At 50.8% G+C, this 26,765-nt stretch overlaps 1 protein-coding gene across 1 annotated transcript in view; it reads left to right on the top strand.

Moving 5' to 3' along the window:
• GALNT17 (polypeptide N-acetylgalactosaminyltransferase 17) overlaps positions 1-26,765 on the top strand; it is a 235,410-nt gene that overhangs the window by 76,399 nt on the left and 132,246 nt on the right. Inside the window, exons 3-5 of the mRNA XM_064729185.1 lie at positions 6,484-6,650; positions 16,779-16,953; positions 18,976-19,173. Coding sequence (XP_064585255.1) covers positions 6,484-6,650; positions 16,779-16,953; positions 18,976-19,173 — 540 coding nt within the window. The remainder of the gene's footprint in view (positions 1-6,483; positions 6,651-16,778; positions 16,954-18,975; positions 19,174-26,765) is intronic.

Raw genomic sequence — 26,765 nt, 5'->3', positions numbered from 1 at the left:
TTGGAATGGAGGAAATTTCTCACTTAAAGGGGGGTCAGGCATGGGAAGGGGCTGCCCAGGGCAGTGGGGGAGTCCCCATCCCTGATCTGAAGGCCGAGGAGTGAAGAGGCCCTGAAGCCAAGCAGTGCCTCTGTTGTCTAGGAACAGTCCACACTCCAGGCTGTCCTTTATCTGCATTTATTGGTGCTGAACAATGGGTTATGTTGGAAAGGGAAGGTGTGGAAACCATTGGGGTTTGGCTGATGCCAGACAGGGCAGTTCCAGGTGGTTATTGGAAATGGCTTTGTGCCCCAGGTGAGAGGTGTTAATTGAGTGGTAGAATGGATCTTGTTAAATCACCGGGCAGCAAGAGGTGCTTTGTAAATGTTAGCTGCCACTTTGTGGCCTCTCTGTGCTCCAGGAGTGTTTGCTGTGATTCCAGGTGATTTTTCTGCCGAGGGATCATGAGGCAGTAAATGCTGGGATATCCCTTTTCTGTTACTGAGACAGACAATAAACATCCTAATCTCACTGCCTGCTCTGAAGAGTGGATTTACAGCTGTGTGCTGAGCAGAAAACAAACGAGCAGAGGATTCAAAGCAGGCTCTGCAGCAGGCAAACACGAGCTGGAGCAGAGCTGGGGTTTATGCTTTTTGTCTTTTGAATTTGGCTGACTTGATTAATCCAGCCTGATGTGTGCCAAGCTGTTCAGCAGAAACTCAGCCCTGCTTCCTCTTTCCCCAGCTCTCCTTGTCAGCCTTCCTTTGTTTGTCTTTTTTTGTCTTATATAACCCAGGTGAAGAGATGTTCTCTGTAAATACATTTGTTTTGTGGGTCTCCTTGCAGGTTCTCGTGTTGCAGACTTGGGATTTATGTAGAATAAAGGGAGCCAGTGAAGGTGGTGGCGGTCACAGTGCAGGAGTTGTGTCACCTCCAGCCCTTCCTTGGGCACCTCCAGGGATGGGCACTCCAAACCTTCCTGGGCAATCCCTGGCAGTGCTGAGCCCCCTTTCCATGGGGAAATTCCTGCTGCTGTCCCCCCTGAGCTGCCCTGGCCCAGCCTGAGGCCGTTCCCTCTGCTCCTGTCCCTGTTCCCTGGAGCACAGCCCGACCCCCCGGCTGTCCCCTCCTGTCAGGAGCTGTGCAGAGCCACAAGGGCCCCCTGAGCCTCCTTTGCTCCAGGCTGAGCCCCTGCCCAGCACCCTCAGCTGCTTCTGGGGCTCCAGACCCTTCCCAGCTCCATTCCCTTCCCTGGCCATGCTCCAGCCCCTCAGGGTCTGCCTTGAAGCAAGGAGCAAAGTCAGCCAGTGCAGCCCTGGCCCTGCTCAGACACCCCAACAACCCCAGCCTGGGCATCCCTGGGAGCAGTTTTCAAACACTCCTGGAGCTCTGGCAGCCTCAGGGCTGGGGCCTTTCCCTGGGGAGCCTGGGCAGGAGTTGTGTCACCTCTGCACCCACCCAGGTCCTGTGTCCCTGCAGGAGGGGCTGGGGAGGATGGTGGGAGTTGTTTTATGCAGGGGCTGCTGTCAGTCCTCAGCTCCTCAGTCTGTCCTGAAGTGAGAAAAGATGTCCTGGAGTTTTCTGAACTGGAAGAGACCCCCAAGGATCATCCAGTCCAGCCCTGGCCCTGCCCAGACACCCCAACAATCCCAGCCTGGGCATCCCTGGAGCTCTGGCAGCCTCGGGGCTGTGCCCATTCCCTGGGCAGTGCCAGCACCCTCTGGGGGAAGAACCTTTCCCTGAGCTCCACCTACACCTCTCCCTTCATGCCTGAGCCTTGGACCAATACAGAGAAAACCCCTTTTTTCCCCCCTGTTGGAGGCCAGGAACATTTCTCAATGAGACCTCAGCAAGGTCCTTAAATTAAACCCAGTGCTGAACATGGGGAGTTTTTCCCCAGCCTCCTCAGACTTGGAGAGTTTTGTGAGCATGATTTAATGAAACATATTCAAGCATGATTTAATGGGACATAAAATGCCTCTTTGATACCTCATTGATCTAAAGGAGAGACAAAACTGTGAGGTGGCTCTTTCTTTCCACTACTGATCCATGATATTTCAGTATAAATCCTCCAAGCATGTACCAGCCTGAGTTTAATTGCAGAGAGCAGGATTTAGTGGGACAAAATGTAATTGTGTGACCTGCACTGATTCATTTCCAGATGCTGGCAGGTGCTCTGTGCTCAGGGGGTGTTTCCCACCTACAGAGCAGGAATGGGAAGGGATAACCTGCAGCCTCCCTCAGTTTTCTTCTGTCAGGACTTGCTGCAGACTGGCCCAGTGCCTCTGTGTCGTGGTGGGTGCTGTTCAGGGTGCTGGGACCTTCCTGAAGAAGACACCTGGGGGGCACAGGCAGGTCTGTGCTGACCCTGAGTGATTTCAGCTCTTCTGGAACCCAGGAGATGCAGAACAAGGGGTCTGTGTGTGGGGTTCCAAGGAGAGCCTTCATTGAGCTTCTTCCCCAAAAGGATCCAGGGACCAAAAGCCATGGAGCCGGGAAAGCAGGGTTCATTATGGGGATCTCGAGGGGTGGGGTAAAACAGCAGGGCCAGTGGGATGAGGGCACAGGGGTGGAGCCAGGGGGAGGGCCAATGGGATACATGGAATCTGCATGTCACAGCAAGGCATGCTGGGAGAGGCCTTTTCCCTCACCCTATCAAGGTGGCTATCCCTTGAGGGGTTTTCCCTGGACTCCTGGCACATGGACTCTTTCCCTGTTGGCCCAGTGGCCTCTCCACCTGTGTCCTGCAGGTGTGGCAGGACCTCTGCCCTGGGGCCACCTGCAGATGTGCATGAGCCTGGAGAGCACCTGCTCCATGGGCAGGGAGAACTTTCTGAGGCAGCCTTTGGGATGATGGAATGAGGAATGTGGGCTAAATTCCACATCTAATGATGGGCTGGTCTTCAGCTGGGTAGGCTAATCACTGACACTGGAATGTGTTTGGTGGTCTGACCCTTGCATTTAATTTAAATGGAGAAGTTTTCAAATGTAGGGAGTGCTCCCCTGAGCATTCAGCTTTCTAGAATGAGACTTGCTTTGGGCTGGCCACATACAGCACGAGCTGGGTGTTAGAAATAAAACCTGAGATTCACAGAATCCAAAGTGCTTTGGGTTGTGGGGACCTTAAAAGTTGTCCCAGGGAGCGACAACTGCCACCATCCCAGGCTGCTCCCAGCCCTGTCCAGCCTGGCCTTGGGCACTGCCAGGGATCCAGGGGCAGCCCCAGCTGCTCTGGGCACCCTGTGCCAGGGCCTGCCCACCCTCACAGGGAACAATTCCTGCCCAATATGACTCTCTTTGAGCTTAAAACCATTCCCTGTATCCTATCACTGCTTGTCCTTGCAAAAATTCCCTCTCCAGTATTCCTGTGGACCCTCTTTAGGCACTGGAAGGGGCTCTAAGGTCTCACTGAATTTTGAAGGTTTTTGCCTGGGGTTTGAATTCCAAGGGCCTTGGCTGGCACACAAGCAAGGGCTGAGGGGATGACTGTGGGCAGGGGGTGTCAGGAGTCTCAGCTGAGGTTTGGTGCATTGCCTGGGACTCTCCTGAGCCCCTGGAGCTGGGGCCTGGGTAGGTGCTGGATTCTCTGTACTGTTCCTCAGGGTTCTCATTGAAGTTCTGAAGGCAGCAGGATTTCCCACCTCGTGCCCACCCACCCTTGCAGCAGAGGCAGCCTCTCAGTGGGCAGGGGGCTGTTTCTGGGGGTGCAGGAGAGCTGTCGGGGCTGCAGCCTCAGGTGTCCCAGCACTGCTGACCCACAGTGAGCCCTCCCTGCAGGCTCTGAGTGCTCCCCAGTGATGCAGTCACACCTGTGCCTCTGCCTGCACAGGGGCTGAAGGGTAAAGCATCCAGATCAGCCCTTTTTCTATGGAAAAGGTTTCAAAGAAAAAGCCCAAACCACCCAACAAGCCAAAGCCCAGCACTCCCCACCCGTGCCCTCACCATTCCCAGTTTCCTGCAGCTTCTCCCTGGCTTTCCCAGTGATGTCTGAGCTCAAGTGTTGCTCTGCCCTTTTCCCCTCCCTTCCCAGGACAGCTCCAGTGTTTTCCTGCACACTTGCAGAGATATTTGCTGGTATGAAGAAGCCTCGTGGAGCTGCAGGCTGTGGCAGAGCATCCCTCACCCCTCAGCTTTTGGCACCAGCACTGAAGGGACCCTGTGGGAGGAACACAACAACCTTGGTGTTAATTTGGTTTAAATTTCTGCTTTCCCAGCTCTGGGGTGGGAGCCAAAGCCACCAGAGCAGGGTGTTGGTGCAAAGCCTCTCCTGGAGCTTTGTGCCCCAGCAGGGTGGGCTGGCCTTTCCCACTCCTCCCTCCCAGGCTCATCTCCCCTCCCTGGATCCCTGTCCGTCTGTCCATCTGTCCTGGCCCTGGGGAGGGAGAGCCCTGGTAGGAGAGGTGCAGGGAGAATGCCAATGAGCAGGAGATGAGCCTCAAAGAGCTGGGTTTGGATTTGCCTCCAGAGCTCTTTGATCACAGGCTGAGCTCTTTATCCCCTGCAGCATTCCTTGGGGGAAGGCTGCCCAGAGGTGAGCAATGATTAAAAGGAAACATTCCTGCTCCTGTGACAGCCTTGACTTCACCAGAGCAGGTATCAACATCAACCAAAAGCTGTTTTTAATGTCTGAGTCAGTTTAGTTTGACTTTCTTGGCAGGATTTCAGGGTCACTTGTCACTTTGCCCCATCATGACCGTTCTTTCATCCATTTTAAAGAAAGATTTTCCCTTTGGAATATCCTTTTCAGTGTTTGGTTCCCTTCTGTCGAGCTCTTGGCTTGCTGTAGGGTAGGCAATAATTAAATCAAGAAACACAACCGTGTTGTCACCCAGCAAACTTGTTTAACCAAAGAAGATCCATAGAGAAAACTCTGTTTCTGTGGAAATCTTTGTCTCCAAGTCTCATTCTGGAGTCTGAAGAACGCCTGCTGTTGCCTAAGAAACACCCAGGACAATTAAAAGCAGAGGCATTGCTGGGGAGTGAGGAGCTGCTGGGATGTCACTCTGCCTTTGGTCTTTCTCTGCTTATCTGGGCAGGGTTGCTCCATGCACACTCATTGCAATTTGGGACTCTGGTCCTGTTCCCTGTCCAATCTGTGAGGGATGTGGGGAGGGCGTGGGCAGGCTCCTTCTGTCCTTGCCCCACCTGGATTTATTGTAGAGGCAGCTGGAGAGTAGAATTAAATTGTTGGAAGTGGATTAAGATCTCCTGTTTGCTTTCCACAATTGCTCTGTTAAGAGGAGGTGTCCAGTTGAGATGAAACGTGGCAGGGAAACAACATCAGTGTCCCTGTGCTCCCTGGAGAGCTGGGGGGCACCTGGAGCGCCCCTTCCCTCAGAGCTGCCCCAGCCCTGCTCCATGGATGTCCCAGCTCTGGTGTGTCCATGGAACAGGGACCAGCCCCAGCCCTGCTCCATGGATGTCCCTTCTTCCTGCTCTGGTGTGTCCATGGAACACGGACCTGCTGCTTGCCAGGGTTGGTGCTGGTGCACACCTGGGAGCTCCTGCTTTTGTCCTGCTCTGAAGTCTGTGTGAGCAGAGACCGAGCCCCAGCCCCTGCCCTAGTTAAGGAATGATTCCTGAAACCAGGGAGGTGATCACAAGAGTTTGGGTTTGACCATCCTGGCTGTGGAATGCAAAGACACCAGCACAGCACTGCTTCAGAGGCAGGAGTGTGCTCAGGAGTATCAGCTGAGAGAGCAAAAACATTTATTGAGACTATTTAACCAAGGTTCCTTTTATGTTCATTGCTTTCCAAAGCAAATGGGAGGAAAATTCCCAAGTGCTGTTGAAGAACAAGGCTCATTTCTGAGCACCTGTAAATCTTGGGGCAGAGTGGGACTGGGGAGTTTCCCTTGAACTGCTGGAGGCATTTGCTGTGTTCTGGAGGCCACTCTTGCTTATCTGCCCACACACAGCTGGGGTGGGTGTGATGGTGTTCACAGGGGTCTCAGGTTGAGGGAAGAGATGAGGATCTGACTCCATTATTTCAGAAGGCTGATTTATTATTTTATTATATATATTATATTAAAACTATACTAAAAGAATAGAAGAAAGGATTTCTTCAGAAGGCTGGCTAAGAATAGAAAAAGAAAGAATGACAACAAAGGTTTGTGGCTCAGACTCTCTGCCCGAGCCAGCTGACTGTGATTGGCCATTAATTAGAAACAACCAGATGAGACCAATCCCAGATGCACCTGTTGCATTCCACAGCAGCAGATAATCAATGTTTGCATTTTGTTCTTGAGGCCTCTCAGCTTCTCAGGAGGAAAAATCCTAAGGAAAGGATTTTCATAAAAGATGTCTGTGACAGGATGGGCGCTGGATGTGCCTGGGGCTGCTCTGCTTTGCTGTGCTCTCTCCCCAGCAGCAGCGACTCGAGGTTGGATTGGCACTGGGGATCCCTGGCTGTGCACAGCTGGGAGGGCACCCTGGGATTTGCACCAGCCTGGCTGAAATGCTGCCCTGTGAGCTCTGCTGACCCCTGTGCCCTTTGTGCTGCAGGTGCAAAGAGCTGAAATACGGGAAGGACCTGCCCCAGATCTCCATCATCTTCATCTTTGTGAACGAGGCGCTGTCAGTGATCCTGCGCTCGGTGCACAGCGCCGTCAACCACACACCCGCACACCTGCTCAAGGAGATCATCCTGGTGGACGACAACAGCGACGAGGGTGAGCAGCACTGGCAGCTCCAGCTGCACCAGCAGGGGCTGGGTTTGGTCAGGAATCTCCTGGAGGGTTCCTGGGCAAGGACACATGGGGTTAGGGGGTGGGTGTGCTGCTGACACAAAGCTCTCTGCAGCTTCTCTGGTGAGGAACGGGGTCAAAGCACAGCTAAATCTGAGAGAGCTGTGAGCAGAGAGCCATCTGACCTTTCCCTTCAGTACCATCCAGGAGCTCTGGTCTCAGGGTATCCTTGTTTCTGATAATAACTTTGGTTGTTGCAGATAGGCACCTCAAAATATTTGCCAGGACAAGAGCCTGGAGCCCAGAGGGATTTCTGATCTGGCACCTCCCAGGGATGTTAACTGAGATGTTTCCTCTGTGTGTGCCTCAGTTTCCCTGCTGTAAAATACCATCCTAGGCTTTATAGATGGCTGGTGCTCTGCAGGGACCCTCATTCCCTGAGTTCTGAAACAGGAAAGATGAAGAGGAGGAAATAATTCCAGCTCACCTGTCCAGTCAGGCCCTGCCACAGCCTGGAGGGGATGTTTGGTTTCCCACATTACACATGAGTGTCCTTTGGTTCAGCCTGCTCTCAGTCACTGTTGTCATTCCTTCCCTTCTGCCTTTTGATAACACAGAACTGCAGGGACCATTTTCAGACTCAAATTCTTCCAAGAATCTTCTTTTGTTTCCTTCCAATATCCAATCAGGGCAGTTAAAATCCTTGTGAAGGACAGCAAATAGTTAAGTGACTTTGTTTACTGCCTTCTTCAGTTGTGCTGTGTCTTCATCCTTTTAATGTTATTTGAAAAAAAATGAATGCAGGAGTGCCATGGATGGTGTGATTGGAGGGAAGAGCAGGGCAGGGAGCAGGGTGTGGAGCGCTCATTTCCAGAGGGAGATGAGAGCTCTGCCTGTGAGGAGAGGAGCTGGTGCACAGTGAGCTGTTCAGGCTGCAAACACAGGCACTCAAACACCACAGGGATGAGCATCACAGAAAGCTGATGAGTTCTAATCACGACTAAAGGAATCAGGAGGGCTCCTCAGCTGGTGGGAACCATGGCAGCTCCAGGGCAGGGGCTGGGATGGTCCCAGGGCGAGGCTGTGGGATTTCAGAGCTGTGAAGGGGAAGTGCAGGGGAGGTGCTGCTGGGGTATCCCACAGTGCCCAGCACCTGAAATAGCAGAATGAGAGGCTCTTTCTCCAAATTTTTATCCTATTAATGGGGAAAAGAGAAGAACTCTTTTAAAGAGACGCCATTGGTGGTAATCACTGAGCTTCTCCCTCATTGGTGTGCACAAAGGATGTGTTTCTGAACAGCCTCTTCCTCACTCATGGTGAGGCTGAGGGTGAGTCAGGTGCTCTGGAGACACTGGAAAGTCACAGGACAGCAAAACAAATCCTTCTTAAAGTGTCTGCAAGGCCAGGGCTGCAGCTGGCAGTGGGGATCAGGGCAGGATCCTGTACCCACTGTGGGATGGCAGGGCACCCCTGGGGTTTGGCAGGGCTGGGGCAGAAGGGTGCCCAAAGCTTGGACTGTGTTCAAGCACTTTCATTTCTGGCTTTCACAGAATCCCAGAAAGTTTGGGTTGGAAAGGATCTTAAAGCCCATCCAGTGCCACCCCTGCCATGGCAGGGACACCTCCCACTGTCCCAGGGTGCTCCAAGCCCTGTCCAGCCTGGCCTGGGACACTGACAGGGCTATGTTGCAGTGTTGGAGTTGTGTTGGACTGTTGGGTGGTTGTGTTGCAGTGTTGGGGTTGTGTTGCAATATTGGGTGGTTGTGTTGCAGTGTTGTACAGCAGCAGGGAGGGAGAGGCAGGGAGATGACCCCAACTGATGGACAAGTTCCAACATCCTGGGCACAAGGTGGGAAAATCCCAGTGTCCTGGCACAGCTAGGCTGCATCCCACCCCGAGGGTGCTTTGGTTGCAGTCAGGAGTGTCCAGGGTCCCTCATGGTGGCCCAGGACTGTGCTGAGGGCTGGACATCCCTCAGGAGTTCCGTCCTCAGAAACACTGGGTGCACCAGCAGAGTGGGGTGGGGGCTGAGGTGGTGCCATCAGCTGGGAGGGTGAGTTCATAATGCCACTGTTCTGCTGCTGAGGCTTTGCAGGCCTCATGACAAATGAGATTTTTAAGGAGGGATTTGAAGGAAGATAATGAGGTAACTTGGCAGATGTTTATGAAGAGCTCCTCCCAAGCGTGTAATAATCTACTTTTCTCATGTAAAAGAAATGATACAAACCAGAACGTATCTCTGGGACCATGTGCTCCCTCTCAGCATCCTGGAGGAGCTGCAGTGACAGCCAGGAATTATTAATGGCAATAACATTGTCACAGAGTTCCCACTAATGGTGGGCAATCATTCTGAGCAGCAACAGCAGCAGCACGGAGTTGATGCTTTGGATATTACAAACAAAGTCATCATAATAAATAGATTTGGCTTCTACAGGAAAATAATTACAGGAAAATAGTTCCTCATGAGCTCTCAGATTTAGAGATGAATCCTGGAGGATCAGGCAGAGGATGGGGCTGTGTGGGTGTGACTTTGGAGGCTGTGATTGAACAAGAAGGAATTTCTTCAGCCTCGGTGGGAGCAGCTGAGTGGGAGTGAGGGACAATTCCTGTGGCTGCAGCCCAGGAAAAGCCTCTGGAGGCTCAGCTGTGTAACCTGAGAGAAGGCTGGCTCCAGGGAGCAGTGCCCAAACCCAGAGCTGTGCTGTCCCCTGGGTCACCAGAAGCAGCTTTGGGGAAGTTGCTGAAGGCTCAGGACAGTCCCTGGCTGGGCTTTGTGTGGGTTTGTCAGGAGGGAAGAGAAACCACAGCAATTCTGGGTAACTGAGGAGCAAAGCACCAAATATTAACAGAGATTTCCAAATCAAGCTTTAATATTAGCCTCAGAGGTGGAGGCAAGAGCTCCCTGCCCTGCCCACCTGGCTCTGCGCCCCCCAGGCAGAGCTGTGACAGCCAGGAGCAAAGCCTGGTGCTGGTGTGAGGTTTTCAGGCTGGAACAAAGAGCTTTGAAGCCTCATTAGGCACTCCCTGCTCTCAGCTTTGTTGTACAACAGCACAGCACAACACAAAAGTGTGCAGTGAGAGATTAAAGTTAATGAACACCAGCATTCTGATGCTTTATGTCTGAGCTGTAAATAGATAAAAGATGCCAATGTAATGTAACGGGGAAAAAAAATCCCTCCTTGAAGGAGCAAGCTTGGGGAGTTGTAGCTTGAACCCCCTTCTCCCTTGAGCTGCACATTACACTTCATAAAGACTCTTTTGGAGGCTGCTTTTGTTTGTGCTTGTTGCAGGGCTGTAATTCCAAAGGCAGTGTGCAGGTTGTGTTTGGGAGTGATAACGAGGTTCCCTGGCTGGGGGAGGATGCAGCCACGTGCCCCTGAGATGCTCTGTTATCTCACAGCTGCACACTTTGTCTGACTCTGTTGCTTAATCATCACCTGCTTTTTTTTTAAAGTTGTTGTGTCTTTTAGCGTTTTTAATCTGGGATAACATCTCTTTGAAAAGCAAACCTCTTGGAATACAGGAAACCCTCTGGATGAAAGGCTATTTAAAGGGGCTGGCTCCACCAGGGGAGACATGCTCAGGGTTGTAATTTGCCTGGGTCTGGCTCTCCAGGGATCCCCTCCTTGTTGTGCTCATTCCAACAGCAGCAGCAGCACCTGTGCCTCGACCTCCTGGGAGCTGCCTGGGTGTTTGTGCTCAGAGGGAGCTGCAGGGGCTGAGCATGGGGTGGTTAACTGGAGCATGGGGTGGTTAACTGGAGCTGAGAGAAGGAGCTGATGCAACCTGAGCATGGGATGTTGTTTCACTGGAGCTGACCTGAGCTGCCCCACTGGTGCTCAGCTCTGAGGCTCTGCAGGGAAAGCAGCAGAGCAGCACAGGGTGGGTTTGTTGGGGTGAGAGACAACTGCTCACTTTGAAAATTTAAAAGGGTTTATAAAACCTTGACAAAAATACAACAAAATGACTATATTAAGGACAAATTCACAGTGCTGGGAGCTGCCCTCATAGATACCACATGGCCAGTTCATCTTCAAGCTGGATGCTCAGTCTTTTATACCCCTGGGGTTGCATCAGCCAGCCCTGGCCCCTCCCAAGGTCTGTCAGTCAGCTCTTCTGTGCCATTTATCAGTGCAGACAGCTTTGTACCTGGATTGGAGCTCAGGTGTTGCCATGCCCACCCCCTGAGCACCCCCAAGCTTTTCCATTCCCACCTGGCCCATGCCAGGGACACCTGTGCAGCTTCTTTGTGCCTGTCCTGGACAGCCCAGGCTGTGTGATGGCAACAATACAGGGGGAAAGGGAACTGTGGGGAGAACAGAGGGCATCTAAACTGCAATAACATAACTGTACATCACTAAAGCTTTTCTCAATATTGACACAATAGTTATCTTTTAATTGCCAGAGCAAATCATCTCATTATCCATCTATAACAGCTGGGGTGCCTGTGCAGGACAGGAGCTGGGATCCATGGTCCTTCTGGGTTCCTTCCAGCTCAGGGTATTCTTGATTCTCTTTGGGGTTTGCTGAACTAAGTGAGCACAGGCTGGAGCTGCATGCCCTGACTGGGACCGGCTTTCCCTGGGAGAACTGACTCATCCCCTGCTCCCCTGTCACAGTTTCCTCTTGTCCAGCTGCAGGTGAAAACCTTCAGAGACTCCCCTGGCTCTGAGTCTCCCTGAAAAGTGTTCACATGTATTTATTGCCTGCTGAAGGAGCTGCTCTAATGATTTCCTGCAGAAATCCCAGCCCTGATGGCTTTGGAGTTTCAGGCAGGTGACAAAGTGGGACAGGGGTGCCTGGGGTCTCCCATGGCTTGGAGCACTCCCAGCCCTGACCCCTCCATGTTTCTGATAACACCTTGGCCCCTGTAGGCTTTCTCCACCCAGCTGAGCCTGGCAAACACAAGGATGTTTTCCTTAGGGGTGTGGAGGTGTGGTCCTCTCCCAAGGACACCTGGCCAGTGCTGCACAAGGAACTCCCTGCTCTTGGTAAACCTTGAGCTTCTCTGGTGCTGCTGTTGGTCTTTGCTCCTCTCTCTGTGTGTCTACAGGCACTTCCCACCTTTAGTTCTGGGGGCTACCACAGCATGTGGGGAGGTTTGGGCAGGATTTGGGGTGGGGGTGTGTCTGGGTTTTTAAAAGCCAGGTGTCTTCTTAAGAAAAGTAGGAGCCTCCCCTGAAATGGAAAATGTAAACCACCTCTCTCTGAATTATTATAATTTGGAAATTAAGGGCCATCAGGCAAAGATATGGGAGTAGGAATAACAGGCCTTTAATAAGAAAATTAAAAATACAAATGCAATAGTACAGAAAAAGAAAACAAACCACAGCCAGAGTGAGAGCAGTCCCTGCCCCTGTGTGTCAGGGAGGTGTCCCAGCCCCACCCATGGGGGCTCAGCCCTCCTGCAGTGCCAGCTGTGGCTCTGCTGCAGCAGGGATCCTGCACAAGGGGGGAGTTTTCCTCTGCAGCTCCAGGGCTGCTGCAGATGGGCCTGGGCTCCCTCTGGCCATGCAGGGCAGCAGAAAGCTGCTCCTCTGGCAATGCAGGGGGCAAAGGCTGCTGTGCTGTGCCAGGCTCAGATTGGATCCAGGTAGGAATGCTTGGCTCCTCCCCTGGGCGGAGCATCTCCCCATGGGATGCTGGGATTGGATCAGCCCTGCAGGGACACTCAGTGGCCATGGACAGCAGAGATCTGCTGGAGGGAGGGTTGGCTGTGGGAGAGATAAAGAAAAAACTGCCCCAAGAACAGCAGAGAACTGCCCCAGCTCTGACAGATGGGGATAGAACACACACCCCCAGCTAAATATTTCAACCTCAGACAGGATGGATCAGTGATGTTTCTGTGCTTGCATGGGCTGATGTCCCTGGTGGGGTTACTTTCCTTGGCACCAGGTGGTTCCATTTCCCTGCAGCCCCACTTCCCAGCTTGTGTAGGTGACAAAACAGTTTGTAACAGATAACATGAGTCATTGCAGCTGGGCTTTTAATGGAGCAACAGGTCCATAGGATTTGAGTTCCTTGCACTTGCCCTTCAGGGAAGATCAATAGGGAGAGATGGAGAACAAAAGGCAGGATTGAAATTGAACCTTTTGGCATTTTCAGTAGCATTTCTCTCTGCAATCTTGCTGGGAAGCAATGGCAGAGGTCAAACCTTCAGAGTGCATCCTGAATAAACAGGGGTGCTGTGTTCTGAGGGAGGCTCCAGCTCCTCAGAGGGTGCCTGAGTGTGTGAGGGAGCAGAGCCATGGGGTGCAGGAGGGAAGGGAGGCTCCAGGCTGCAGGGCAGTGCTGGATTGGAGTGAATTCTTGGTTGTGCAGCCCCTGTGTGTGACCGTGTTCACAGGGGTTTTCAGGTGAGGGAAGAGACAAGAATGTTGACTCCATGTTCAGAAGGCTTGACTTATTATTTTATGATATATATAATACATTATAACTATACTAAAAAAAATAGAAGGAAAAGTTTAATCTCAGAAGGCTAACTAAGCTAAGAATAGAAAGGAATGAAAACAAAGGTCTGTGGCTTGGACAGAGAGAGAAAGAAAGAGATCCAGCTCTGCCGTGACTGGTCACTAATCCCAAACATCCACATGAGACCAATCACAGATGCACCTGTTGCATTCCACAGCAGCAGATAATCAATGTTTACATTTTGTTTCTGAGGCTTCTCAGCTTCTCAGAAGGGAAAAAATCCTAAGAAAGGATTTTCACAAAAAGATGTCTACGATGCCTGTGGATTCACCACTGGAATCCTCAGGAGTGCTCCTCTAGTCAGGGAGCAGGAGGGGAGCTGGGGCCACTGCTCTGTTCCCATCCTGGCTCCTGAGCTCTTTACATGCAGAGTCCCAGTTCCTGAGCACCAGGCTGGCTATCCTGCTCAGGCTCTCATGGATGTTGTCACTGTCAGCCCTGTGGTGGCAATGGCAGCGAGTCCCTGAGCTGGAGGGGCTTTGTCCCTGCTGGAGTTTGTGTGGAGTCCTGGGAGGAGCAGATCCAAGGGCCAGGCTGCCCCTGTGTGTGGCACCTGCTCTCTGCTGCTGTCCCTCGGTGCAAGTCACAAATCCCTGGAGTTCTGTTCAGGCCTTCCAACTGTCAGAACCCAGGACATTGCTCTGGCTGCCCTGGAGGACTTGAGACGGGGTTCAGAGACCTTGGCACAGAGTCACAAACACCTGTGCCTTTGATTTTAGCCCATGGAAGCAATTACCAACTTTGTGTGAAGAGTTACAAGCCACAAGAGTTTGAGTAGAATGATAGTGAATTTATCACAGGGTGAAAAAGTAGAATTTTGGGAATTTAGAATGGGGGTTCAAAAAGCAAGATGGAGGAATCTGGGCATGTCCTGTCCTTATTCTTCTTCTTCTTGTTCTTCATTTTCTGCTGTGATGGTGACACTTCTGGATTGGTTTAGAGTAGAGACAGACTGTCTAACATAGGTGATAGGTATTGGAAAATTATTGTAAATAAAGTACTCACAGTTCTTAGTATAAAAAGCCAGGGATGTGTGTGATCACAGCAGAACAGGGCTGTGTTCTGTGCCCTCTCCTCCCAGAGCTGCAGACAGCTCAGAAGGGTCAGGCTGGCCCAGCTCAGGAAATATCAGCTCTCCCCAAAGCTGTGTGCTGTGGGCTGGGAGAGCAGAGGCAGGGAGCAAACCTGGCAATCCCTATGAGGCTGTGCAGGAAAGCCTTGGAGAGAGGGCCTGGAACTGCATTTCCCACTCTGGGCACTGCCTGTGTCTCTGAGAGCTGCTGCAGGGGGGCAGCAGCCCCCGGGGACACCTGTGTCACACACTATGGGACAGGGCACCTGGGGACACCTGTGTGCCACAGTGTGGGCAGGACAGGCCCTTGGGGACACCTGTGTCCCAGCTGTGGGCAGGACAGGCCCTGCCCTGTGCCATGAGTGGGGTCAGGGTGGTGCCAGCCACGGGCACCCCTGACATCCCTGGTGCCATGGCACAGGTGCTGCTGTGTTTCCCTGCTCCCTCCAGGTCCCTGTGCCCCTGGTGGCACCAGGACACAGCAGGGAGTGGCTGTGGCTGCCTGGGGATATTCTGGGGAACATTCTGAGGAGCTGCTGTCCCATGCTGGGCTGGGCTCCCAGGGCTGACCCTGTGCTCCCTGTGAGCTGTGACATTCCAGCTCCTCTGTTCCCCTGGAGCTTTGCTCTGCTTTGAGCTGCTCAGACAATTCCCCAGGCAGTTCTCACATTTCCACTGAGACTCTACTTCCAATGTGAAAGTTGTTTTAATCACTCTGATGCAGTGCTCTGCTGCATTACTGACTTACCTGCTCCAAAGCCACGTGAGATGCCAAGTGCTGGGCTTGTGGGGCTTCATCTGTCCAAAAAATCGGTGTCTTCATCTCCCTAAAACCATTGGGGAGAGTTGTTGTCTCCGTAAAATCCTGGTTCTGCTCTGAGTGCTCAGCATGAAATGGAAGTTGCTGAGTTATGGATGTGTGTGAGGCAGATGCTTTGAATTGAGGAAGGGGCTCATTTGCTTTATTCTTTTTATTCCCACTTCAGCATAAAAGAGAAAGGAGACTTTGGGGAAATGGAGATGTGAGGGAAGCATCCCAGAAAGGCAGCGTGGAGAAAGCACATTTGCTGTGCCTGGCTGGAGGCGTGGCAGGGAAGGGAACAGAAAATCCTTTTCCTTTGAAGATTTCAAAGCAGATGAGACTTGCTGTTTACTCTTTGCTCTCCATTGTGTGTTTCCTTCATGTGGGACCCCACGTGTGCTCGTGTGTCTCGAGGATTTTACCATGTGGATGATTAATGGTGACTTTTTTTACTCCTCTTTATTTTTATTCCAGGAGAGAGAGAGAGAGAGAGAGAGTGCAGTGAAGGGTAGTAGACTATAATTTGAGGTCACTGATCATATCTTCATTTTCTGCAGTCCTGAAGCCTCATAGGGATGAAAGATACTCTCAGGAGCTGCTTTCATGGAGTTGAGAGTTTGTGTTGGTGCCCAGTGGCTTTGCTGAGCTTTCAGAGCTTCTCTCTCCAGCAGACCTTTGTGCATTGAGCTGGTGCAACAGGCACTGAAAGGACTGAGGCTCCTCTGGCACTTTTCCAAAGGGTTGGAAAAACACACTGGTGTTTATCCTTTATTGTAACCTTCCATCTGCTCCCACCTTCAAAGCCCTCTGGGTCTTTCATGCTCAGATCTTGTACTCTGGAGGATTTCTGTGCTGCTGAGGGCTGCAGGTCCCTCAGGGTGTCAGGCCTGGGAGAGCAGCACAGGGCAATGAGCTGCACTGAACACCAGATACATGGTGGGAGGATCTTCTGAACAAAGCCAGAATCCCTTTCATCCCCTCACAAAAGAAAGGGGAATTTCACCTTTTCTGGCGGCAAAACAAATAGCAAGTGCCAAGGCTGCAGTGGTGAGGCTGAGTGAAGAGGGCAGTGAAGCTCACACATGGTTTTGATGTCATTTGAGTCACTTTGGGTGGGTTTTGCAGCATTTCTAGCACTGCTTTCAGCTCAAACCTCCACAAGAGTTTAAAATGCTGCTGTTGCTGGCCATGGGTGACATATTTCCATCTGTGTTTCAGTTCCATTTTTTTTAGTGCAGAGCACTGTAAGTGTCTGAGGTGGCCCATGGGCTCCTCAGTGACTCTGGGACACCTTGAGCCTCTCCTGTGTGGGTTGTGCTGGGAAGGGAAGGGAAGGGAAGGGAAGGGAAGGGAAGGGAAGGGAAGGGAAGGGAAGGGAAGGGAAGGGAAGGGAAGGGAAGGGAAGGGAAGGGAAGGGAAGGGAAGGGAAGGGAAGGGAAGGGAAGGGAAGGGAAGGGAAGGGAAGGGAAGGGAAGGGAAGGGAAGGGAAGGGAAGGGAAGGGAAGGGAAGGGAAGGGAAGCTTAGGGAGAGAAGGACCAAGAGAGCAGGAGGTCAAGAGAGCTTCTGGTCTCCCTGCCCAGCTTAACAAGGAGATTCAAAGTGGGTGCAGAATCAGACTTGGGCCAATGGCATTGCAGATCCATGATACTGCAGGGGAGGGTCACAGGGCTGGAATAAACCGTACATTTCTGAGGGGTGAGACAGAGCAATGTCTAATTTAACTGAAATGTAACACCACAACCCCATGGCTGTGTGTCCCTGTCCCCAGAGGAGCTGAAGGCGCCGCTGGAGGAGTATGTGAACAAACGCTACCCCGGGCTGGTGAAGGTGGTGAGGAACCAGAAGAGGGAAGGGCTGATCCGGGCCCGCATCGAGGGCTGGAAGGCTGCCACGGGCCAGGTCACCGGCTTCTTTGATGCCCACGTGGAGTTCACTGCTGGCTGGTATGTGCTCAGGGGCTTACTGAGGGGGTATTAACCAGGGGAACACCCCTGCTTTGTGTCCTCTAAGAACCATGTCTGGGCAGGCTGTTTGGGTCCAATCCAGCTGGCTGTGCACCCAAGCCCACACCATCTTACATGGACGAAAGCAAAAGATTGGAAGTGCTCTTCTCCACATGGGGACAAATGTCCTCTGTTGATTGACTTGTGAGGGGACTCCTCACACTCTGGTGACTCCCAGGTGGGAAAAGAGGGCATTGCCTCATGGCAAGGGACTTTTATACCTGGGGAATGGGAGTGGAGGAGGACCACAACCAATGGGATACAAGTGGGAAGGGGCAAGGGGAAGGGTAAACCGGGGGAGAGACCACCAGGGCTGACGCTTGGCGGGGAAAAAGGAGGGAAACCATGTGGCCATAGGATACAAATCATGTGAACAGTGCAAATTACCAAACACCCAGTGCAAACAACTAAATAACTATTTAGTGCAATACAACAGTGTCCCTACAGAAGGGCACAGAGGTCCTTTGGTTTATTGTCCCCATGTGTCCCTACAGAATGGCACACAGGTCCTCTGCCTTGTTAATCCTTCTCCAGGATTCCTTCTGCATTGAATGGCATGGTGGGAATGCATGAGGAGAACTTTTCCTTGCCCTTGTTCCCTGAAATCCTTCTCTGTTCCTTCCCTTTGTGCGTGCGCTTTCCCTGCTCCCTGTTTATGTTTTTCAGGATGATTTCCCATTCCCTTAGCCTTAAGTAATTCCTGCAAGTGGAAAAAAGCCCAGGCAGCAAGGGAATGAAGGAGAAAGTGTTTCCCATTGCTGAATCCCAGAGAGGGAGGCTCAGATGCTCTGGATTGATTTGTTTCCTCTGCTGCTGGGAATAAGAGCAGAGGTGCAGAAGCAGCAAGAGGTGTTTCATAAGGATTGTTTTTCAGGGAGGTTTAGAACATTTGAGCTCAAGTGGCTTAAGTTTGAATCTTTGTCATGACAGGAGCCTGAAAGGGATTTTTTTCCTTTAACCAAGTGTAAAAAGTAAATGGTCCATGTTTAGAAAAGTGGAGGTGGAAGAAGCTAAACTTGTGTTGAATTTGAGTACAGTAACAGCCACAAAAACCCCTATTTGCAGCTGTTAAAGGCAGAGTTGTGCACAGCTATTGAATCCTTTTTAATGACAGTGCAGCTGAAGGGGTTATTTTAGGAGCTGTTTGTGATGTTGGGATCTGTATTCCCAGCTGAACATTCCATTTTCTGGTCACTAAATCCTCACACCTGGTTCACTGTGGAGCTTCCACTGACTGAGCTCTTGAAGCTCTTTCCTGGGGGTAGAGAGGAGACATTTCTGCAGTGTGGGCCTGACTCCCCTTGAGTTTCCCAACTGCTGCTGTTACTGGGGGCACTGGGAGTGCCAGTTCCCCCAAATTCCCCCTGGTGTGGGCACTGACCCCAGGGCACATGGTGGCTCTGGAGCTGCAGAGGTGAGGCTGAGCACACCCCCTGCTCTGAACACGTCCCAGAGATGAATTTTTTAGCTACAGAGTCATCAAACTGCATCCCAAGGAGAAAAGACCCCTCAAACAGTCCTGCTTTCCAGAATGAAGCTATTGTTCCCAGGGTTTTGGGATCTGGGGGAAGCCTGGACTAGTTCAGGCATGGTTGGAACCAAGCACACCTTTTCTGGCCTTGCTTTACAGAAGGGAAAGTTTCCAGCCTGTGAGCCAGGTTTGTATCCATCACAAGGAGAACGTGGACCTGGAGTGGGTCTAGAGGAGGAGCACAAAGGGCTGTGAGGACAAGCTGAGGGAGTTGGAGCTGTTGAGCTGGAGAGGAGAGGGCTCTGAGTGGATTCCAGAACCAAAGGGATCTCCCAGGAGAGCTGCAGAGGGACTGGGAATGAGGGCTGGAGGGACAGGACACAGGGAATGGCTCCCACTGCCAGAGGGCAGGGATGGATGGGATGTTGGGATGGAACTGAGTGGAGCTGCAGTGAACTGAGGCTCTGTCTGTGCTTTGCCCCTTCCCCCAGGGCGGAGCCGGTGCTGTCCCGGATCCAGGAGAACAGGAAGAGGGTGATCCTGCCCTCCATTGACAACATCAAGCAGGACAACTTCGAGGTGCAGCGCTACGAGAACTCAGCCCACGGCTACAGCTGGGAGCTGTGGTGCATGTACATCAGCCCCCCCAAGGACTGGTGGGACGCCGGGGACCCCTCCCTGCCCATCAGGTATGGCTGGGCTGGCACAGGGCTGGGGACATCCACTGGGCAGGGCTGGGGACATTCACTGGGCAGCACCAGGGGACAGGGAGGCATGCAGCTGCTGAGGGAGCCCGTGGGAGGGCTGGACAGGGACACTGTCTTGGTTTGGAAAGACAGGAGTCTGCTAAGGAAGGCAGGAGCCTCCCCTGAAATGGAGAATGTAAACCCTCCCCACCCCTCCCAATTGCTATAAATTTTAAATTAAGGAGCTCTCAGGCAAAAACATGGGAGCAGAAAGTAACAGTTCTTTAATAGGGAAGAAAATAAAAGGATAAAATAAACAATGCAGTACACGAGAACAACACTGCCAGTCAGAACCCAACCTGACACCCTGTGGGTCAGGGTGTTGGCAGCAGTCCCATTGGAATTGTGGCTCAGCCCTCCTGCAGTGTCAGGGGTGGTTCTGTTGGAGCAGGGATCCTGCAGAGAAGGATGGATTCTTCCTCTGATGATCCAGTGGGAGAAGAGGCAGCTGCTGTTCCTCTGGGGAATCCAGTGGAGAAGCCATGCTGGTGTCTCAGAACCTCTGGATTATATCTGGGTAGGAATGCTTGGCTCCTCCCTCTGGGCTCACATCTCCCAATGGGATGCTGTAGTTCTTATCAGCCATGCAGTGACATTCAATAGCTGTTATCAGCAATGTCCCCTCCTGAGGGAGGTGTGAATGTGGTCACTCAGAGAGAGAGATAAGGCAAACTGCCCACTTGACAAAGATAATCTGCCGTACAGATGGTAATAGAATAGATTGCATTGCAATCTGGAGCAGACACACAGCACCCTGGAGTGGCAGGAGAAAGGCAAATGGCTTCAGACAGAGAAGGGGTAGGTGGGATATTGGGCAGGAATTGTTCCCTGTGAGGGTGGGCAGGCCCTGGCACAGGGTGCCCAGAGCAGCTGTGGCTGCCCCTGGATCCCTGGCAGTGCCCAAGGCCAGGCTGGACAGGGCTGGGAGCACCTGGGACAGTGGGAGGTGTCCCTGCCATGGCAGGGGTGGCACTGGATGGGCTTTGAGGTCCCTTCTAGCCCAAACCATTCAATGGTTCAATGAAAATGCAGGAAGATGAAGTGAGGAAGCCCCCTGGAGAGGTAGGGACAATGTCATAACCCCCACCAGCTCTGGGGTATGGGCCAGGGAGGGTTTGGAAGGGTGCAGGGATTTGGAAAAGGGTGTTGGTAACAAACCTACCAGGGAGGTGCAGGAGCTGTGCAGATCTGTCCAGGCTTGTGTGGAAGTGCAGGTGACAAGTGGCTGTGCCTCAGTCCCAGTGTCCAGTTTGTGCAAACCAGGAGGAATGAGGAGATGGTTCCTGTGTGATGCACTGAGGTGGATCCATGGAGCACAGCACTGTGTTTTCCTTGGTGCAGAGTTCTCTCCTCCCAGGGCAAGCTTTGGGAAAATGTGTCTCAGGCTGTTGTAACACTCCAGCTGAAGGGTTGGCAGCTCTGAAATGTGCTCCAGCCCTGCCAGGCTTCAGGGGTGGGATGAGCCCAAAACAAGAGCAGGAGGGAGGGAGGAGCTGGCTGTGGGTGGGAGCTGGGGCTGCTCTGTGTCCACAGCTCAGAGATTTTCCCTTCACAGCCCCCAGATATGACAGTGATGCTCTGATCAGGAGTGGTGTCTGGCCAGTGGGTGGGATCCACCTGGATCCTGCCATGGTTTGTCTGGAGGAGCCTTGTCCTCAGGGACAGAGCAGCTGCAGGAGTGCAGATCCCTGCCTGGTGGGAATCCTGAACCCAAACAACTATGTTTTGGTCACTGACATAATCCCTGGAAGCTGAAATTAGGTCTGTTCCCATTCACACAGAGACTTCTTGTTACTCCTTTGGCTCCCTTGTCCCAGGCAGGACATTCAGCCCTCAGTGGAGGAATTAGTTTAGTTTGGAGTCAGTTTATTCTGGACAGAAGTCAGTGCTTTGACAAATAAACAGTTATTTTAACCAAATTCTGCTGCTGGACTTGTTCAAGGAGGGCTGGGCCATGCAGAAGGCAAAGCTGAGGAACCCAAGAGCCTTTGCAGGTGAGGTGTGAGCAGAGTGGTGCTGGCAGCTCCTGCTGGGGCCTCTGGAGGGTGATAAAAGTGGATCAACACTGCTGGGATGAACCTTTCTCAGCCAGTAAATATAAAAGGGCAGAAAGAACAAACTCTTTTATTGAACTAATGTGGTGCAATTGGGAGATACAGGAAAAGCTTTGGCACAGGGAGTGTCCCCTGTGATTGTGACACCACCCTGGCAGCTGGCTGGGCTTCAACACCTCTCACTGGAGGTGTTTGAGGAAACTGGACCCTCAATATGACATTTAAAGGTCTGGTAACACCTTCTGCTCTGTTCTGCTCACAGAATGGGGTTTGAGTCTGTGTCATGCACTTAGGGGCTGGTCAAGGACAAGTGAGGCAGAGCCACGTGGGGAGGGACAGCCTTGGTTTGGGGAAGGGGTGTGGTGGCAGGGGAGGTGAGGTTTGGTTGGTTTTTGGAAGGTGTTTGATGTTGGAGTTTGGAAGGTGTTTGATGGCAGAGAGGTGAGGTTTGGTTGGTTTTTGGAAGGCAGAGGAGGTTTGGTTGGTTTTTGGAAGGTGTTTGGTGGCAGGGGAGGTGAGGTTTGGTTGGTTGGTTTTTGAAAGGCAGGGGAAGTGTGCTTTGGTTGGTTTTTGGAAGGCAGAGGATGTTTGGTTGGTTAGATTTTGGAAGGTGTTTGATGTGAGGGCCGGTGAGAAGGCAGAGGGTGGTGGGCTGAGGAGTTTCTGAGCTGAGGAAACTCCTGTGAGGAGCTGGAAGCTTGGGTGCTTATGAAGAGATGGAGTGGGGAGGTCAGCACCAACACCAGGAGGATTTTGGTTCTTTAGGATGTGTTTCCCCAGGCTCCCCAGTATGAACCAGTTCAGGGGTTACCAATGAGCCAGGAGTAAATGGGGTCACAGGGATGTTGGACACTTCTTACAGCTCCAGATTTTCCCTTGCTTTGGTGCTGAGAGCCAGAGGTGCTGCCTGGGGTGAATCTGCTGCTGTAGAAGGGAAGGGTTTGCTCTGGGAGTTGGCTCCTGCTGGCCAGCAGGTCCTGTTGGGTTGTTCTGGTGCTTGTTTTATCTTAAAATAATGTAAGGGATGGTACTAAAATCTGAGCAGGGCATTGAGCATCACATCTCTGCATTTCAGCTGATGGCAAACACTGGCAGGAGGAGCTGGGAGAGGTTTTTATCTGGGGTTCCCACAACCTTGGTGCACCCCTCACATCCCTTTTGGAGGTGCCCTGGAGCAGGGGATGCCCCATTATCCCCAGCCAGGCAGTCCCAGGGATCTGCCCCTCAGCTCTGAGCACTGCTGAGTGGAAGGAACACAAAAAGAGATCAGAGCAGGGTTCTGGAGACACCTTTGTTAAAGGCATCTGAAATGTGGAATCTGTGCTGAGGCCCCAGGGGTTTGAGGGAGCCACACAGCCCTGAGACACCCAGGAGCCTCCCAGCCATGTGGAATAAAACCATGCAAAAGCACTGAAATAACATTTTCATGTCAAAGCACTGAAATAACATTGCCAGCAGGCACTGGGGGAGGATCAGGAAGAAGATAAATGATCAGTGTCCCCAACAGGAAGCCAATGACACGTGCTGTCCTGTTGTGTACCCACACACAGAGCAGAAATAATGACTGCAGTTATTTCTTTGTCACATCATGCTCTGAAATCCTGCACTTGGTAGCAATGTTTGCAGGGAGGGGGTGCAGTGCAGGGCTCCATGTAATTATGCATGGATTAGAGGAAATTTGGAAATTATAGCATACAGAGGTAGATTAGTTTTTAAGAGATACTTTAGGATAAAAGGGTGGGAGTGAAGTAAAGCAGTTTATTCCCTATTTTGGGGTTTACTCTTGGTGCATGGGGACTGTGGCAGCCCCAGGAGGAATTCCCTGCCCACCAGAGCTGCTCCAGCCCTGTGAGCCCAGAGGTGACCAAATACAGTCAGTGGGGACTGGAGACAGAACATGGGAATGTTTTGGGGCAGATTTCTCTCCTGGCTAATCCCCAAATATGATTATCCAGGCAGAGAGCTGATGGCCTCTTTGAAATGAAATTTGTCTAAAATATGGCCCAGCCTCAAACTGGCTCCAGGCTCCTGCTCTATCCAGTAATATCCTGCAAGAAATAACCTCCCTTAATCCCTGGAGGAAATGCTGCTGTAATACCTGGGGTCTGCAATACATCAGCTGTTGTATTTTTGTCACCTTAACATTTAAAATGCTGATACACCAAAGATCCCCTCAAGCTCAGCACTAGCTGGGCCTGGTTTCACAGCCAGGCTTTCCTTGCCAGGCCCTGCCTGCCTCTGTGCAGGAGATGAAATTGTGATTGCAGGGTAATGGATCATGTCTGAATTAGCTCTGCCAGAAGAGGCAGACAGAAAATGAGATTTAAAATGGTCATCCCAGAGATCCTGATGTCCAGCAGAGTGAGCTCCTGCAGAGCTGGTGGCATTTGCTGGCGCTGAGCTGTGTCAGGCGGGGATCTGTGCCTGCATTCCATGCCTGGATGGGCTTTGCTGTGGAGATGCAGCCAGGATTTATCCAGGTATTAATGATAGGCATTGGTCAGGGTTTGCTGAGGGTCCAGAAAACCTTTGAGGCCACAAAAAATGGAAGAAAGCTGATGCTCTCAGAGTCCTGTGTGGGAAATGACCTGGTCCTGGGGTATCCCATGGTGGGATCCAGCTTTTTAGCATCTTCAGCAATGATTTATTTCCCACTGTCAGAACAGGAGCTTCTTTGAGGTTCATTGAGGTCTGGAGCCTGTTGTTTCACTGGTGTGAACCCCAAAGCCAGCAGCTCTTCCTGCCTGCCCTGGTTTGGTTGTGTCACACCAACTTTGGTCAAAAAGCTGCTGAAATCTGGAGGTTTGTGGCTCCTTGTGCTGATGGTGCTTCAGGGGCAGCCCCAGGATTTGTAGTTACAGCTGTGAGGTATTGATGGCTCCAGGAAAACAATGAATGCTCTCCTGCCCTGAGTCTCACCCAGGAGCCACAGAATTCAAGAATCACTGGGTTGGAAGAGACCTTCAAGATCACAGAGTCCAACCCAGCCCCAACAGCTCAGCTAATTCCTGGCACCCAGAGCCACATCCAGGCTTTGTTAAACACACCCAGGGAGTGAACACTGAGCAGCCCTGGGCTGAGGGATACCCAGCTGAGCAGGGAAAGGGGCTGGACACACGTTCTGCTGGGAATGAAATGGGCTGGACACACGTTCTGCTGGAGGAATTGTCACACCTGAGCCCTGCTGCCTGCTCCTGCTGTCCCTGCAGTCACACAGCCCCTGGGGCTGCAAAAGCTCTCCCAGAGCCTCAGGTCCAGCCCTCAGCAGGTGCCCCACACTGGGATGTAAGAGCTGAAATGAGAGATGTGGGACTCCAGACAGCTCTTCAAAATGCAGTTTATTGTATCCAAAATGCAGTTTATTGTATGCAAAATGCAGTTTATTCCATCCAAGGTGTTCCAGCAGCCCAGGGTCGTGGGTGACAGAGCTGTGCCCACAGCTGTCAGCTCCAGCTGCAGCCAGGCCTGGAGACCCTTTGGTTTTGGTTACAATGCATTATAGACTTTTCTTTGCTGAGCATCTTCATACAGTAGAACCAATCTATACCTTAACTTTTATATACAGCCTATCATAACTGCTATAATTACCCTATCCACGTTACTGTTCTCCAATCACTAAAAGTCAGTACATTACACTTTAAGCTAGAAGTTATTTCTCAGTTTTCTTGCAGTGGAAAATTCTGAGACCTTTTTTCTACTTGCAGCATTTGCTGCCTTGTTTGCCTGTGCTCTCTTTCTGCTTGGTAAAAACATCTTCTTTTTTGGGGTGGGTTTATCCTTTTTATGCCTTATCCTAAGGCATAAAAACCCCTTCTGACTAACACACCCTTTGCCTCCTTGGTTATCCAGTAAGACTGGCTCAGCAATTCTTTTCTTCTATATCAAACCTTGCTTCCATCTCTATTCCTTCATCAGACTCTACATTTAAAAATCTTTCTGCCATGCATGCATATCTGTGAGACTTTCTTGTCAAACTTTCATCCTTCCCAACAGCTGGGAGATGCCACACCCACTCCTTTTCTGAGCACCTCAGGGGTGGTGACTCCACCACCACCCTGGATGGATTGGAATATTTACAATATATTGAATTTCCTGACTTTCTCTTTGCGTTTTCCACATGTGGCTGTGCAGGGCAGTGGGGCAGAGGCTGCAAGGCTCCCTCAGTGAGCAGCCCCCAGAGGGTGTTGGGGCTGGAGGAGCCTCAGGTGGCTCCACAGGTGACAGGAAGCCTCTTCCCAAGCCTGCCAGGCATGGATGCAGCTGGCAGCCAGTCTGAATACTAAAAAAATTTAAACTTTCTGTACTAACAAATTCTAACTCCCAAGAAAACCACTACATTTAACCTAAAAATCATAAAAAAACTCCTCAAATTAAATAACAAAACCAAAATTAAAAGTATCTAATTTAATTTAAAATATATAATATCATATAATAAAAACCTTAAAATTTAAAGTTTTAAATGTAATAATATATATGCGAAACAAAATAAAAATTTTAGAACAAAACCAAATCCTTCTTCTTCACCTTCTTCTTCACCTTCTTCTTCACCTTTTTCATACATAATACTATCTAATTAAACAAAATCTACATTACAAAACACCAGTAATTAATTAAGTTAAAAAGAAAAATAATTTAAAAACAATTAAATACTATATGTTGAATTATATATAATTAATTATAATTAATTATATATAATTTAATAAATATTAAATATAATTAAATATTCTAAATTAAATTGTTTTTCCTTAAAAAACTTATAAAAATAAGTTTACAAAACTATATAGTTTTATACAAAATTCAAAGCTATTTTATAACATATTAATGAAATAGTTTAAAACTCACAACTTCTAAAACTATAATATAAACAAAAATAATAAACATCTAAATCTAAACACAAAATACCATCTCAAACACCTTCAATCCCAACCCTAAGAAAAACAAAAATAAATTTAAAAACCAACACCAGCTTTTAGGTAAAAGTGGATTTTGGACATGACTGTGCTGCAGATGTTTTATGTGGCACTTCATCTTTACTGCTGCTGAAAGACAAAAGCTCATTTAATTAGAATTAAGATCATTGTGAGGAGGAAATGGGGTTTGAGAGTTATGGATTGTGAAAGAATGAAAAGGCTGATAGGTTTGAGGGTTTTTATAAAGATGAAAATAATGTTAATTAACCCACCCAATTACCTGCTGCCTCAGCCTCACAAACGTGAATTTGTGAGCCTCAGAAATGTGAATTTGCTCTTGCAGTGTTCTTAGGAAAGAGCCAACCTCATCCCAGGTGTGGGAATGATGCAGGGGTGGGGATGGGACAAACAGAGGGGTTCAGGTTGCTGAATGTGGCCCAGGAGCGAAGGCTCTGCTGCTAATGAGGAATTTGTGTTTAATAAAGTGTTCCTCAGTCCCAGAGCTCAAAGGGGGGTGGGCTGAGCTGTCCCTCTCTGGGGCTGGGCTTTCATTTGGGGTAGGATCATTATT

The sequence above is a fragment of the Zonotrichia leucophrys genome, chromosome 19, assembly GCF_028769735.1.
Source record: "Zonotrichia leucophrys gambelii isolate GWCS_2022_RI chromosome 19, RI_Zleu_2.0, whole genome shotgun sequence".
In the NCBI taxonomy this organism is placed as follows: Eukaryota; Metazoa; Chordata; class Aves; order Passeriformes; family Passerellidae; genus Zonotrichia; species Zonotrichia leucophrys.
Note: the sequence above shows the minus strand (reverse complement) of the source record. Positions and strands in the feature narration are given on the sequence as shown.